The 15,483-nt window shown below is 36.6% G+C and overlaps 1 protein-coding gene across 1 annotated transcript; it reads left to right on the forward strand.

Annotated features, from left to right (window-relative positions):
* Positions 1-12,360: 12,360 nt before the first annotated feature.
* On the forward strand, positions 12,361-13,098 carry LOC129720319 (uncharacterized). Its single transcript, XM_055671779.1, has one exon. The coding sequence runs from the start codon at positions 12,361-12,363 to the stop codon at positions 13,096-13,098; it is 738 nt and encodes a 245-aa protein (XP_055527754.1).
* Positions 13,099-15,483: the final 2,385 nt, after the last annotated feature.

The raw sequence follows: 15,483 nt of genomic DNA on the forward strand, positions 1-15,483 counted from the left end.
CTGTTTTCTAAGAGGCTATAGTTTACATACCGAATAGTGTAGTCCTAAACATAGAGTATAGAAGTTGGCACGGTCTTTCGTGCTAGGCAGCAGTTTGATCTTAGTTTTTACATTACTAGTCATCATCGCAAAGCTTGACGCGAATATGTACAGAAACATTTGAAAACGAGTTTCGTTAGAAAAATAGGTGGTTTGTGGCTTGGAACATTTTCTGTAAAATATCCGAGAAAAAGTGTATCAAAATTAAAATCAGAATCTTTCCAACTAAGAAAAAGAGTTTATTTTCTGAAAACCGAACAAAAATTGCATTCATAAAAATTCGGATGAAACAAAGTCTTCAGGACAAAATCCTATTGAGTTTTTTTTACTCTCGCATTTGACGTTCAAAATACTAATTTGTTATAGGTTTTTTTGCAAGAGCTGTAGAAGCTCCTTGAATCCTTATAATTCATATCTCTATATACGTAAGCCAGAATCGGGTAAAGAACGACGCTTCATCATTGATTGCAGTTTTTTGAGTTTCTGATCTCCAGACGTTTTTTCGGTTGCTTGTGGACTGGTCTTTGACTGCCTATAGCTTCAAAGTTTGTGTTTTGTTAGTGTGTCTTTTAAAGACTACCTGAAAGTTATTTCCCATCAGTCTTTCTCAAGACTACCTACTTTTGAATTTAACATTTGTTTTAACTTTTTTCGTATCACCTGAAATGCCTGGACGGAAAAAGAAACCTCGCATCGCTGCGGGGAGGAAAAGAGAGGCATCTCTTTCTGACACTTCGAGTGTCTGTAGTGACAATCCTTTTGATATTTTGCCTGAGCAAGAAGCTGGTGAAATGGAAATTATGAGTAATGAAACTAAACAAAATGTCAATTCTTTGAAAAAGGAAAAAGTTCCACCTATTGTGGGAACTATTTCTTCTGAATTCAATATTTTCAAAAAGGTACTTTCAACGTTTGTTTCTGACGTTGAAGTTACCTATCAAATTGGTCGTAGAGGCGAATGCCGCTTATTAGCCGACTCTATAAAGGGTCATAATCGTCTTATTCAGTATTTAACTGAAAAGATGTATAATTTTTTACCTATGACACGAAAAGCGCCAAGCCGTTCAAGGTCGTATTGAAAGGTCTCACCAACGATCAAACCGTTGATGAGATCAAACTTACTTTAACAGAATTACTTGGCATAGCCCCTACCCAAGTAATTCTAATGAAACAAAAATCACGAGGCGATAACAGTCAGAGAACTGGAATTTCCCTTGTTAATTATTTAATTCATTTTAGGAGACTCTTCTCACAAAAAGGACACATGTCCTGTGAAAGAGAGTAAAATTTTTCGCTGTGCGAATTGTAACGGCATCCATATGTCAAAGTTTTATCAATGCCCAGTCCGTTTAGCAACTGTTAAGGCAAGGCAAGATAAACAAAATTCAATTTCTCAATTAAAACAAACTTCAAAACAAAATTCTCCAAGCGTACCAGTGACGCATAGTTTACCTACTCCTTTGCATACCCATTTAACTTATGCACAGGTTACAGGTAGTTCGAACATTATACCGCCTAGTGTTGGTAGTTCGAAAATGACCGTTAATATGGGTAAGCAAAACACGCTAGAAAATAATTGTACACCTATTACTCCAGCTAATATTGCTGCCGAAAATATTGTTTCTAATGTCAATTGCCTGGGGCCTATTACGGCAGGTAAACTTTCTTTTTTGCAACAGGCAATGTTCGATCTCATGAACGCCATGTTGCAGGCAAAATCAATGTTTGAAGCCATTCAAATAGGCACAAATTTTACTATTAAAATTGTTTCTAATTTAAAATTTAGCAATGATTTTATATAAAACAATTAAAATATTAAATTGGAATGCTCGCTCATTGAAGGCCAATGAGAATGAGCTTTTTAATTTTTTAACAGTTAATAATGTGCATATTGCAATTATTACTGAAACATTTTTGAAACCTAACATAAAATTAAAATATGATCCCAAATACGTTGTTCATAGATATGATAGGATTCAGGGTTCCGGCGGTGGAGTTGCAATTGTTATTCATCGCCGAATCAAACATCGTGCTCTTCCCCATCTTGAGACGAAAGTTATCGAAACTTTGGGAATTGAAGTTCAAACTGAACTTGGGATTTTATTTATTGCCGCAGCATATTTACCATTTCAATGCACACGCGAGAACAAAAATTATTTTAAAGGTTATTTACAAAAACTCCCCAGAAATCGTTCGAAATTTTTTTTAATCGGCGATTTTAACGCTAAACATCGTTCATGGAATAATTCTCAAAGTAATTTCAATGGCAAAATTTTATTCAATGATTGTTCTTCAGGATACTATTCTATTATGTCTCCGAATAGTCCTACATGCTTTTCTTCTGTAAGAAACCCTTCAACAATTGATTTGGTGCTAACAGATCAAAGTCATGTATGTAGTGATTTGATCACACATGCTGACTTTGATTCTGACCATCTTCCAATAACTTTTTCTTTATCACATGAATCTGTTTTAAACCCTATGAGCTCTGTTTTTAATTATAACAAGGCTAATTGGGAAAGATACAAAACTCATATTGAGAGAAATTTCAATAATGAGCTTGATTTGCAAAACCAAGTGAATATTGATTCTGCTTTGGAAGCATTAAAATGTACAATTGTTGATGCCAGGAATTATTCTGTTCCAAAGGCTCAAGAGAAATTTGATTCACCAATAATTGACGAAAATCTTCAACTTCTAATTCGTTTGAAAAATGTCCGCAGACGTCAATATCAACGTTCTCGTGACCCTGTTTTTAAAACTATTTATAAACATTTACAGAAAGAGATTAAACATAGATTTACTCTTCTGAAAATCAAAATTTTGAGACTAAAGTTGAAAAATTGAAACCATATTCAAAACCTTTTCGGAAGCTGTCGAAGATTCTTAAGAAACCTTCAAAGCCTATTCCAGTTTTAAAAGATGGTGAACGTTTTCTTGTATCCAATGAACAAAAGGCTCAAAGACTTGCTCAGCAATTTGAGAGTGTTCATAACTCAAATTTGAATTTTGTGAGTCCAATTGAAAATGAAGTCACACGTCAATTTGATTTAATTTCTTCCCAGAATTTCTTACCTGCGGAAATAATTGAAACTAACTTGAATGAGATTAAATCAATTATTAAAAATTTTAAAAATATGAAAGCACCTGGTGACGATGGAATCTTTAATATACTAATCAAACATCTCCCTGAGAGCACAATGGAATTTTTAGTGAAAATTTTCAGTTGCTGCTTCAAAATTGCATATTTTCCCAAATTATGGAAAAATGCAAAAATTACTCCAATTTTAAAACCGGATAAGAACCCAGCTAAAGTTTCAAGTTATCGACCAATCAGTTTGCTTTCTTCAATAAGTAAACTGTTTGAGAGAATTATTCTTAACAGAATGATGTCACACATCAACGAAAATTCAATTTTTGCAAATGAACAGTTTGGATTTCGCCATTAGCATTCCACAACTCATCAATTGCTCAGAGTTACTAATATGATACGAGCTAACAAATCTGACGGTTATTCCACTGGAGCTGCTCTTTTAGACATAGAAAAAGCATTCGACAGTGTTTGGCATAAAGGTTTGATTGCGAAATTGCTAACTTCTAATTTTCCAATTTTTCTAATCAAAATTTTAAAAAATTATCTTACTGATCGAACTCTGCAGGTTGTCTATCAGAATTCAAAATCTGATAGATTTCCTGTCAGAGCAGGTGTACCTCAAGGTTCAGTCTTGGGTCCAGTCCTGTACAACATATTCACTTCAGATCTTCCTGATTTGCCTCCAGGATGCACAAAGTCATTGTTCTGCAATGACACAAGCATTTCCGCAAAAGGAAAAAGTTTTCATGTCATATGCAGTCGATTGCAGAAAAGTTTAGATATTTTTTCTTCCTACATGCAAAAGTGGAAAATCTCTCCCAATGCTTCTAAAACTCAAATGATAATTTTTCCGCATAAGCCTAGGGCTTCTTTCCTCAAGCCAAACAATAATCACGTTGTCAAGATGAATGGGGTTATTTTAAGTTGGTCGGACAAGGTTAAGTACTTGGGACTAATTTATGATAAAAAAAACTTATTTTCAAAGAGCACATTGAGAGTATACAAGCCAAGTGCATCAAATATACGAGATGTTTATATCCTCTCATTTACAGGAATTCTAAACTTTGTTTAAAGAACAAACTTTTGATTTACAAACAAATTTTTAGACCAGCAATGCTTTATGCTGTACCCATCTGGTCAAGTTGCTGTTCAACAAGTAAGAAAACGCTCCAAAGGATTCAGAATAAAATTCTGAAAATGATTTCGAAGCGTCCTCCTTGGTTTGGTACACTCGAATTACATAGACTTACTAGTGTTGGACCATTAGAAGCTATGTCAAATAAAATTATTAAAAATTTTCGACAAAAATCGTTGCAATTCTCAATTGCTACGATAAGCTCTCTTTATAGCCAATGAGTTAGCAATTAAGTTAGTTGTAAGTTTACTTTCGCTTTTCTGACAAGTAGGTTTAAATCCCTTCGAATGATAAGTCCTAATTGCGAAAGCAAACAAATCCTAACAATTAAAATTACAAATTTCTAACAGTGTTGAGAAGTCACCATTTGTGATTGGGCACACATACTCATTATTACTAATATTTATCATAAATACTTAAGCTACTAACAAATCCCCCCCCTTAAAAAAAAAAATAAAGAGTCTGATCTGCTAAAGCATACTGCTGCAGTGATATATGCCTGGAACTATTAAAGTGGGGAGTCACAATAACAAAAAAATAAAGCTTAAAAGTTCATTTTTTGTTCCATGTCAAGCCCCAAACCAACATAAATTTATCATTTTTTTTTCTTTCCAAAGAGCTCAGAATGGCTTAAATCATACGTTTCACTACGTCCAAAATATTTACCCACATTTTTTTGCTTATTCAAGCTGAGTGTGATTCAAAAACAAAAAAAAAACCGCATTTATCCACCTCGCGACGAGACCCAGCCTTTCTTATTTAACGTTACTATTTTTTAAAATAAATTTACACGAACGCTTCAATTATTAGAAAAAATACACCTTTTAATTTCTGCTGGGTTTATTTTCCATTCTTAATAACAAATTTTTGCTAGCCAATAGTATAACTATACCGAACATTTGAAACATAATATTCGAACACATATAACACATACACATGAAAATAACATGAAATAAATATGTTTCAAATATAAATGGACGTTCCATAATTGATTCATAAAATAAAACAATAAAAAAAATCAAAATAAATTACAGGAAACTAAAAAATTAATAAAAACTAAAAGAATATTGGAAATGAAATAAATAAATAGAAAAAGTTGAAGAAATATATATAAAATATATATTAAAAAAAAAAAAAATGTAGAGTGTAATATTTGTGCTAAATAAAAAGCGAAATAAAATAAATGACTCTGAATTTCGAAAACTTCAATCACGAGCAATACCGGGAACATACAAATAGTGCAATTCCAAATTTAAATTTTGTTGGGGCCACATATTTAGATCAAAGCAGCTAGAGTTTTAAATAGTCTTGGAATTTCGTTTCTTTCCATAACTTTTGAACCACTTATCAAATTGTTATGAAACTTGTTACTTGTTAGCTTGAGAGAAAATCCGTTCGTATGACACTAGTTATGTTTGTTTGGAAATTATGTGCAATATCATTTAATTTTGAAATTTTTTTCATGAAATTTTCTATCATAAGCGATGGCGGCAATTCTTTACATGCGATTCGACATAAAGTATTCTTACTGTGTAAGATTCTGTTCAAATATTCATAGAACTCCTCCGTTTCGGAACATATCCCCGAAAAAACGGATTTCCAGGAATGAGAGAATTCTTCCGGCGCACCGTTGACAATAATTTCAAAGTAGAGAAGTTACTGAAACTACCAAAATCGGTTAAAAATTGTCAAAGTGACGAGACTTTCAATTTGTGGGTACCCGGGTACCCCCCTTATTTATGCCGTATGACGGGCTTGAGACGTTTTTCAGAAGAAACGCACGCTGTACGCACCTGGTCCATCGACGTCTCGTTCCTAGAACTTGGAACCAGCATGTAAGATAAACCATGAAATCGCGATATGTTAATATGGGACGGAAGGATGGTGGCCAACGTCGGCGCCCACAGCCGATCATTTCGACATTGTGCGGCAGTTGCAAGATTTTCTCATCAGAAAACACATACTCCTGACCCGCGTCCCACGAAAGTATCAGTGAGTCCAGTTTTTTTTTTTCATTGTATCACATGATCCCCGCCTTTTTGCGGGGAGCGGGTCGCATTTGACTTTATCGAAAACACGATGATTCTGTCTCATAGCTGAGGCGAGATTTTTATGTTTTGACCGGTCCTGGCCAAAAATGCAACCCCCTCCCCGCAAAAGGGGGAGGATCATGTGATTGTTATTGTATCTTTGAGTATCGCTTACACTCTTGATATTATTTTGATATTTGGTCTTAAAACAAAATGGCGTCTAAAAAACATAAAAAATTTCCGATTTCTAAAAAATTCAAAATGGCGCCATTGTTGCCTCTTAAGTTGAAATATGGCAAACTCGGGAATATTCAGTTTTGCATCTGTATACACAAAAAAATTATATATAGAAACCCAGGCAGAAAAAATGTCAATTTTTGTTGCAATGTGTAATCTGTGTCGAAAATTTTCCAATAAATATTTAACTTTTTTGCAGTCATCGAATCTGAATCTTTAGGTTCCATTCGAATTCATGTTAATCAAACAGGAAATCCATTCGAATCTTTGTGGGTTTAAAAAAAGGTGAATAAATTCACGCTGGGGCTGTGGTGAAGCAAACATAAAATAGCGTTTTGGTGCGCATTAACTATTACCAAGTCTTGTGCCTTTGAAAATTTAAAGTGGTGGCTCGAAATCGGCCGTTTGTGGTTTCAACACAATTTCACCTTAAGTTGCCATTTTGTGCTATCGTTATTTGTTTTAATCGCAAATAATTTCCATCCCTCAAACACAGTACAATATATCGACCTCATTCCAATCACGTTTTCCTTTTTAGGCCAGCAGTACATTTCCGTTTTCAAATAGTTGAAGAGGTTGTATATAAGACACGACCGCGAGGTTAACGTAGAATTACAACAGTCTGTCCTATGTCAATGTATTTTTTTGAAATTCGTTTGGTAATACGATCGACATGTTGTCCTTGTTGAGAGAAAATGAAAAGAAAGTATTGTGTTGAACATTGTGAAGCTCTGATGCTGAAGCGCTCGTCTATCTGCTAGCTGTTAGAAAATACTAAGTAGTTGATAAAGTTCTGAAAATGATCTGAACAGAACGCAAATCATCCGGCACGTCATGCAAGTGGCACTCTGCAATGACAAAAAATTAAACAAAATTACCGAGTGTGAGGACAATTAAATTGTTCTCGTTTCGGATGGAAGCAGATACCAAGAGTGCCACTGTTGCGTGTTGCATATTGCCGATGTGCGACTGGGGGAGAATTCTGTTCGTGCTGATGTTAGCCAGTGGCAGATATGAACAATATGTTTCAGGCTACACTCAATTGGAGTTAATCAATTTGCTTATGTGGAGCGATAAGTTTCAATAATAATTTTTTTCAACTCTCTTTATGAATAAATGATTGGTAACCTTGAAGAGAAGCGTTGTTTGATTGACTTTAAGTCATTCGAAAATAATGTTGAAGGTGGGCTGGAACACAGTTATAGGTAGAGTGCCCATTTCACCGTCAAAACAAAACAGCATGGGTGCACACTAAACTTTTTTTGCTGAAATTCAGTAAACTTCCACTGAATTTTGCCACGCTGAAACTTCAGTAATCCATTCAGCAATGTAAAATTACTGAACGTTTCAGCAAAGTGAAATGTCATTCTGTTCGACGAAACTTTACTGAATTTTCAGCAATATGGAATGTCATCCATGTTTGACAGACTTTTACTGAATTTCCAGCATTATTCAAAGCGTTCCCGAACATTCAGCAATGTCGGCCGCCGCATATTTTGACAGTACTTTGCTGATAGAATTCAGCAAAGGTCCGTCAGATTCCTGAAATATCAGTTGAATGGAAATTCTTTATATGGGTTTTAAAACACGTTTAAAATTGATTTTTTCTTAGGATTTATTTCATCTTACCCTTATTGTACAAATATGAGCATTTTTATTGTAAAATGTGCCGCCGAAGTCCATTCGATGGCCGAGGCACATATTTCAATGCCCTCTACCGTACAGCGAACTGAAAATACGAGAATAATTAACTATTCTACTCACCAAGCAGATTCTCCACGTCGCAACGGTCTACTTTTAGGTTCTAGAGCACTTCCTCGAGATTCGAACCCATTTTTCAAATAAACTTTTTTTTTCTCTTTATTCTGACAACCGAAGTACGAAGCAGTCGATGACAGATACCGAATATTTGGCAATTGAAATGAAGATTGCTGAATGTCAGTAAACCAAAAAGAGTTGCTGTATTCTCAGTACACTGTTAAATTGCTGAAATTTCAGTATATGGCTATTAATGTTGGATTTCAGAAAAGATTACTGAAATTGGCTTTCGGGAATTTGGTGTGTGGATTTGAATCACGCTTGATAGACATTTTATGTCAAATTTCAAATATTAATTAGAGGCAAAAACTTACTTCCACTGCTTTAACCCTCTAGTGCCCAATGCCGCCATTTGGCGGGCTTCAGTCGAAGTTCGGAAAAGCTTCAATAAATACTTAAAAACGTTTAGTTACGTTTAGAAAATAATTTGGGCACCAAAGGGGTAATTGAAAATATGTGGTCGGTTGGTTTTAGTTTATACAAAACTGAGACACAAGCATATTGATTAATCGAATTATGTCTAGTATCCTGTTTTCTTTGAAAAAGAATAGCTTGGATATGCGACAGAATAGGGCATTAGTAACCATCACGCACCAGGCGATGAATTCGACCTACAAGAAGCCCAACACGAGATGAACGGGACTCTGCCGTTCGATTGGCTTTCTTTCCATTGGCATGACCAGACATTGTAACTTGCGAATTAGATTCAACGTGTGTTGTTACCATGAACAAACGGAATAGCGATGTGATGAAAACGCTCGTATGATTGTCTTAAATACCTACGGAGAAAATTAACACGAATGCCAAGGCGGCGCGACGTAGGTGGTAGAATGAAGAAATTTAAAAAAGGGGACGGTGCGTTGCACACTGTACAAATTGCAATTGGCTTTTCTCAGGGCCAGTAACACGTTCTTGGAGCAATGCCGAATTTTCTTACCTTGAAAGTTATGAAATGTGCAGTTTTACGTTTATTCCAAATGATTAAAAAGTGTTTCCACTAAATGCGATCATGTTTTGATTATCGATCTAGTTTGAATGATGGTAAATTCTATTGTTGTTGTGACTGAGTTATTTGAAAAATGGTTTGATAATTATGTTGAAAGAATGCCATTGGTTTGTTATAACAATGTCCGCGTTCAAAATACAAACACTGGAAAAAATCTAAATTTCAAATATCTGATTTTGCGAAGTTATTGTAATTTTAGAGGCATTTAAATGCACAGGACTGGTTGAAAAGCTGTAATCTGTCATTTTTTTCTAACTTAAGATCTAGGTTAAAACCAGTGTTTATCAATATAATTTTTTTGAAGGTTATCGTTCTGAAATATATGGATTTCAACATTTTCTAAATATTTGTATTCTAATGATTTTTAAAGATTTTGATGGACGTTTTAACTTTCTACATGCATCTGTTTTTAAACTATTTCGAATTAAGTTCAAAAAGTAGAAAATTAACACTAAATACACTATAGTCTTTTCTACGCGGGGTCATTTATGCTAAATACTTTCGAAGAAGATTTATTGGCAGTGTTTTTTCCGCGTGCGAATAAAGAAAAAAAAAAGATCAGGCCAAATCGGTGAATATTCAGTAATTTGATTAGGTAAACTCATCAGACACTCTGAATAAACAATTTGGTAATCAAAAACCAATAAAACATACCGCATGAGAGATTACTTTTCTGGGAAAAAACGCGTGAATTCCAAAATCCGCGTAGAAAAAGACGCGTAAGAAAGACCTTAGTGTATTTATACCCGATCAGTCGGAAATATCAGGAATATAACAAATCTTAATATTTTGTTACGAACTTTTTGTTTCAACTTGTGTTCTAAACTTGGTCTCGTTAATAGTTTAAAAATCGAAATTCCTATCAAAATCAGTTACCGATAATTGTAAATTAAAGCAAGTTTTGTAAGGTTTTAGGCAGAAAAAGCTCAGAAATAGTTAGAATGTACAATATTTTGTTAATTAAATAACAAATTTTGTTTTAAATATGCTTCAGAAAAACGCACTTTTGAACATTCAAGTGTATGATAACAGAATTTGATTTAATACTACACTTTTTATCATTCTGGCTTATCAAAAATATTACAGGCTTTGTTATTTCTACCAAGTTCTGATATATTTGTGTAACCCGTTTGTTTCAATCGTTTGATCAGGTATTAATGCAAAACAGAGTCGAATTTAACGTGAATTTTCATTTTTCATTGAAACTTGACATTACTTATTTTTTTTTTATAATAAGTCCAGGACCGTGAGAAAAGACGCAGTCCGCGCCGTTCCGCATTCAGCATAGCAGGGGCCTAATATTTGCCACCACCCGCTTCCTGCTGCTACAGGAAGAGCCGTCCGCTTTGCCGGTCAATGAACGAATGAGAAATTCAATTCGATGGCGTTCGTATGATACCGGTACAGTTTTGGAATGAAAATAATAGATTGAAATGTTCGAATGGTACCTTTTATATCGAGGGTTCGTCTGTTATTTGGAAAGAGGGTGTCGCGTTGGTCTCCTCCGTTCAAAACAAACGAGAGTTTATTTCATAACACCATCATTTTTTCGTCCACTGACTTAAGCAGGTATTAGACGAAGCAAATATTTGCTATTTTTGGTACGATTTTTATTTGCACAAAATTAAATCTGTATTGAAAAATAGCAAATGTTTGCTTCGTCTAATACCTGCTTTACGCGCGATTCGGGTGTATATTCAAAGCTCGGATCCAGTTTCCTGGCGTCACTAATTGCCCAGAAAAATATTTTTCCGAATATCCAAAGCTGTTTTGCCTTTGAAGAAAACAGGAAACAAAATTTATTTGATTGATTCCCAGCTTTGTAGGACATTAACGAAACCTTTCCTTTAGGGAACGATCATTTGTTTTCAATTACAGCAGTTAATGGGTTTTCCACATTCCAGTACTATACAGTGCACGTGAGTTTACTGTCAATAGCAAAAATCAACGCAAGTCTTGAATTAGCAATACTTGAATCAGTCATTTAAAAGCATTGTTAATACCTACCTATACAGCACAATAATAAATATGCAGCCTGCGATCAATATTTTGTATGAGTTTATCAACTTCTCGTGCGAACGGAGCAAATAAAATAAAACTCGAAATTTTATAGATTGTCAACCATTTATTTGTGATGTTTGCTCGAAAACTGGGCTGTTGAGAAACTTCTATCAGTTGTAATATTTTCGAGTTGCATGAATTTAAGTTCGTGTAGGCTTTTCAATGAAGAGTAACTCGATTCGAACAAACAATAGTAGACTTTATGACTCATTCATGAAACGCTCTAAAAGCTTGGTCATACCAACCCAACGAAAAATTGTGTTACAAAACAGATTATTAAGTTGTTCAGCCGAAATCCGTTTAATAGCAGCTTCACAGCATCAATAAAAATTATTTGTCAGAAAGTGTGCGTATTTTCCGTCAGTTATGCGCTTGTGTCTTGAATGCAACCTCCTACCATTTCTCAATACAACTTAAATAAAATAAGGTTGCGCAACCGGTTGGTTGTATTGCTACTAGATGCTATTTTCAATGCTAAATTATAACTTCAATCGGTTCAATTCAAAGAGAATGGTAAAATGGCCTTGAAATTTAAAACAATCGTGGAATAGGAAAGGTAACATTTAAACATGTGTTGCACGAAACCGACGATAAAACCAAATTTTTTGCAGTACAAAGTTAGTATTATTTTGACAATTACCATATTCTCACCAAACAAGATAAGAATCACGCGGCAATCGTAAAATTCGTGGAATAAACTTGCTTATCTTCAACGCGGAAACATCCGAATTTGTTGAAAATTTATCTTGACACTTCTGAAATATGAACGTCTTATGTTTTTCTAGACATGATTGCAAAACAAACAAGGTTTTATCTCACTGCCAAATTATTGAGTATTTGTTTAGAGTGTTGTTTTCGCTCTGGGAAACGCTATTTAAAAGATTTTCAAGGAAATCTCTACGGATCAGTTTTCGTTGCGTGTGCGAACCGTCCGGACAAAATGAAGGTTCTCGACAGTTTGATTGGGCTGAGTGCGCTTTTGCTCATGCAACCTCAGCTGTCGTTTGGTCAAAACTTTTGCGGCATTACGCTGGGTAGCAACACTGTCGCAACCAAATGTTTGCAAGATTCGAACAACCAGCTTACAGTTTGTATCAATGACGATAAAAGCTTTGTTGTGACATGTGATGATGGCAAATTTTGCACCGAAAATACAAAAGCTGGAACGGCTTCGTGTGAGTCGGATGGACAGGCTGATACTGGAGCAGTGACTTGCACCAGTTCCGGGATCTTCCCGGATCCAAAGAACTGTGCGAAGTATCACTATTGTCCGTCAGCAGGACGGCCCTCGTGGGTACAGGAATGTCCGACTAACTACACCTTCTACTATACGTCAACATCGACCGGTGTGTTTCCGTGCAAAGCTATAAAGGTCGAGTCCGACTGTATGGTGGTAAACTGCTCGGCCACTTCAGAACACAAACCGTACGGTACTAGTGAGATATTTTACGGGGACTGCAAAGCAGATGGGTCAATAACAATCTCCAGATGTTCCAATGGAGCAGCTTTCAACGAAACGGAATGTGTGTACGCCTGTACCAAGGAGGGCCGTTTCCCTGATTCTACTAATTCAGCGGTTTACTACGAGTGTTATTATTTAAATTCGAGGCTTGTAAGTGCTAAGAGAAACTGTGCAGATAACAAGACTTTTGACGCAGTTGCGCTAGTCTGTAAATAAACGAAGAGAAGTTGGTGACTGGAAATATTTTGTGTGCTGATTTGTCTTTGAAAAATGCCTACGTTAATAAATTGATAATTATTTTTACCTGCGAGTATATTTTATTGTTATGAAATTCTTTTTCTATGATCCGAAACTAATTGAAATAACTTTCAGGGCAATTTCTTTTATACCAACGAATTTTTGTTAGGATTTTCATTTTTTTTTCACAACATTTATTTTTCACTAGGATTTTCATTTTAAAATCTCATAGGCTTTTGATAGGAAAACACATGAATAGTAACAGAAAAAAAACTTATTGGTGATTATTTTCTCCAATTACAAGTAGTGATTCTTCACATTCTGTGCCGAACACGCATCAGTATCGGACGTGTTTGGTGATCGCTCCGATAGAATATTAAACAAAAGACGTGTGAACAAGTGTTGGTATTGTTTGCTCGGTCGAGTGAAATAAATCCGGGTTCAAGGTCGCGCCTTTGTGCAACTGTTTCGCATCGTGACAGCCAGCTGGTGCGTAAGCTGATTTGGCTGCTGGCTGAATTGTGCTACAGCAGTGGACGAGACACAAAAGAGGAAAAAGAAGAAGCCATCAGTTGACAGTTGAGTTGTATCGCTGTGTGGAGTGGTCTCACACCTGGCTCGCTGCTGGTGGCTGTTTGGTGCTGCTGTATGGGTGCTGCTGGCTGTAACGGCTGCAACTTCGAAAGATCGGACAACCAACCTTACTGGAAGGGAGAAGTAAAAAGGTACGTGCTCTTGTCGGCGCTAGTGCGCTAGACTTAGTGGGATGGATGTAGATCCCTCGCCTCCCGCGCCACCATCCCCGAACCCCTCTGACCCTGACCCTTCTGTTACCCCCTCCCCTGTTCATTCTTAAGTCCCCCCTCGCCCCAGGCTTTACCCAGACGGAGCCCAGGGCAGCTATACTGTCTATTTTCGGCCAAAGGCGGGACCGAAATCGAAACAGTTGAACCTCTTGCAGATTTCTAAAGACCTGACGAAGGAGTACAAGGGCGTGACCGAAATTTCCAAGGTCCGGCCTAACAAACTCCGTGTCGTGGTCAGTAACCTGAAAGAGGCCACACGCGAGTATCGCGTTTACATACCCGCACGAGACGTGGAGATCGACGGTGTCATAAGCGATTCGAGTCTGTCCGTCGAGTGTATACTGGAAAGTGCCAAAGGGTGCTTTAAGAACAAAACCTGTCCCGATGTAGAGGTGCTCGACTGCAAGCAATTGCGGTCAGCATCGATCATCGGTGGCAAAACAGTATACACTCTGTTAGACTCGTTTCGAGTTACGTTCGCCGGGTCAACGCTACCAAGCCACGTCTCGATCCACCGGGTTCGTCTCCCTGTGCGATTATATGTGCCTCGCGTCATGAACTGCCTGAATTGTAAGCAGTTAGGCCACACCGCCGCCTACTGCTGCAATAAGGCACGTTGTGGCAAGTGTGGGGGGAATCATGCGGATGATTCCTGCAGTAAAAATGCTGAAAAATGTATTCACTGTGGGGAGAGTCACATGAGCTCTCGACATGTGCGGTGTACATGCAGCGCAGGGATAAAATAAAGAGGTCTCTCAAAGAGCGTTCGAAGCGTTCTTACGCTGAGATGCTGAAGAAGACCGTTACCACTTCTCCCATTACATCAAACCCTTTTGATCTGTTGTCCTCTGATGAAACCGATTCTGACGATTCACCAGCGGGAACATCTTACGCCAATCCTGGGGAGTCTAGAAAGAGGAAAAATATTTCCTCTCATAAAATTCCCAGAAAAGGTCCTAAGATTTCTCAAAGTGAAATGAAAGTTACAAACAAACCAAACAGTGCTGCGGAAAAACCGAAGCAAACTCCTCCTGGGCTTGCAAATTTAAAGTCCCAGAAGGAGTTCCCAGCACTGCCAGGAACATCTAAAACCCCAGTTGTTCCTTTTGCACTCCCAGTTGATGAAACAAACCCTGAATAAGTAAAATTTTCTGACATTGTGGACTGGATTTTTGAAACTTTCAATGTACCCGATCCAATTAAAATTTTTCTTACAGCATTCCTCCCAACAGTTAGATCATTTTTGAAGCAGTTGACTGCCCAATGGCCCCTCCTTGCAGCGATTGTATCCTTCGATGCCTAATTCAACTGCGTATATGAAGGATTCTATCTCTGTCTTACAGTGGAATTGTAGAAGTATTTTACCAAAAATTGATTCGTTTAAAGTTTTGATAAATAAAAACAAATGCGATGCATTTTCCCTTTGTGAAACTTGGCTTACTTCAAATATTGATCTCAACTTCCATGATTTTAATATTATTCGCCTTGATCGAGACACCCCATATGGAGGAGTACTTTTAGGGATTAAAAAGTGCTATTCTTTCTATCGTATTAACCT

The sequence above is a fragment of the Wyeomyia smithii genome, chromosome 2 (assembly GCF_029784165.1).
Source record: "Wyeomyia smithii strain HCP4-BCI-WySm-NY-G18 chromosome 2, ASM2978416v1, whole genome shotgun sequence".
In the NCBI taxonomy this organism is placed as follows: Eukaryota; Metazoa; Arthropoda; class Insecta; order Diptera; family Culicidae; genus Wyeomyia; species Wyeomyia smithii.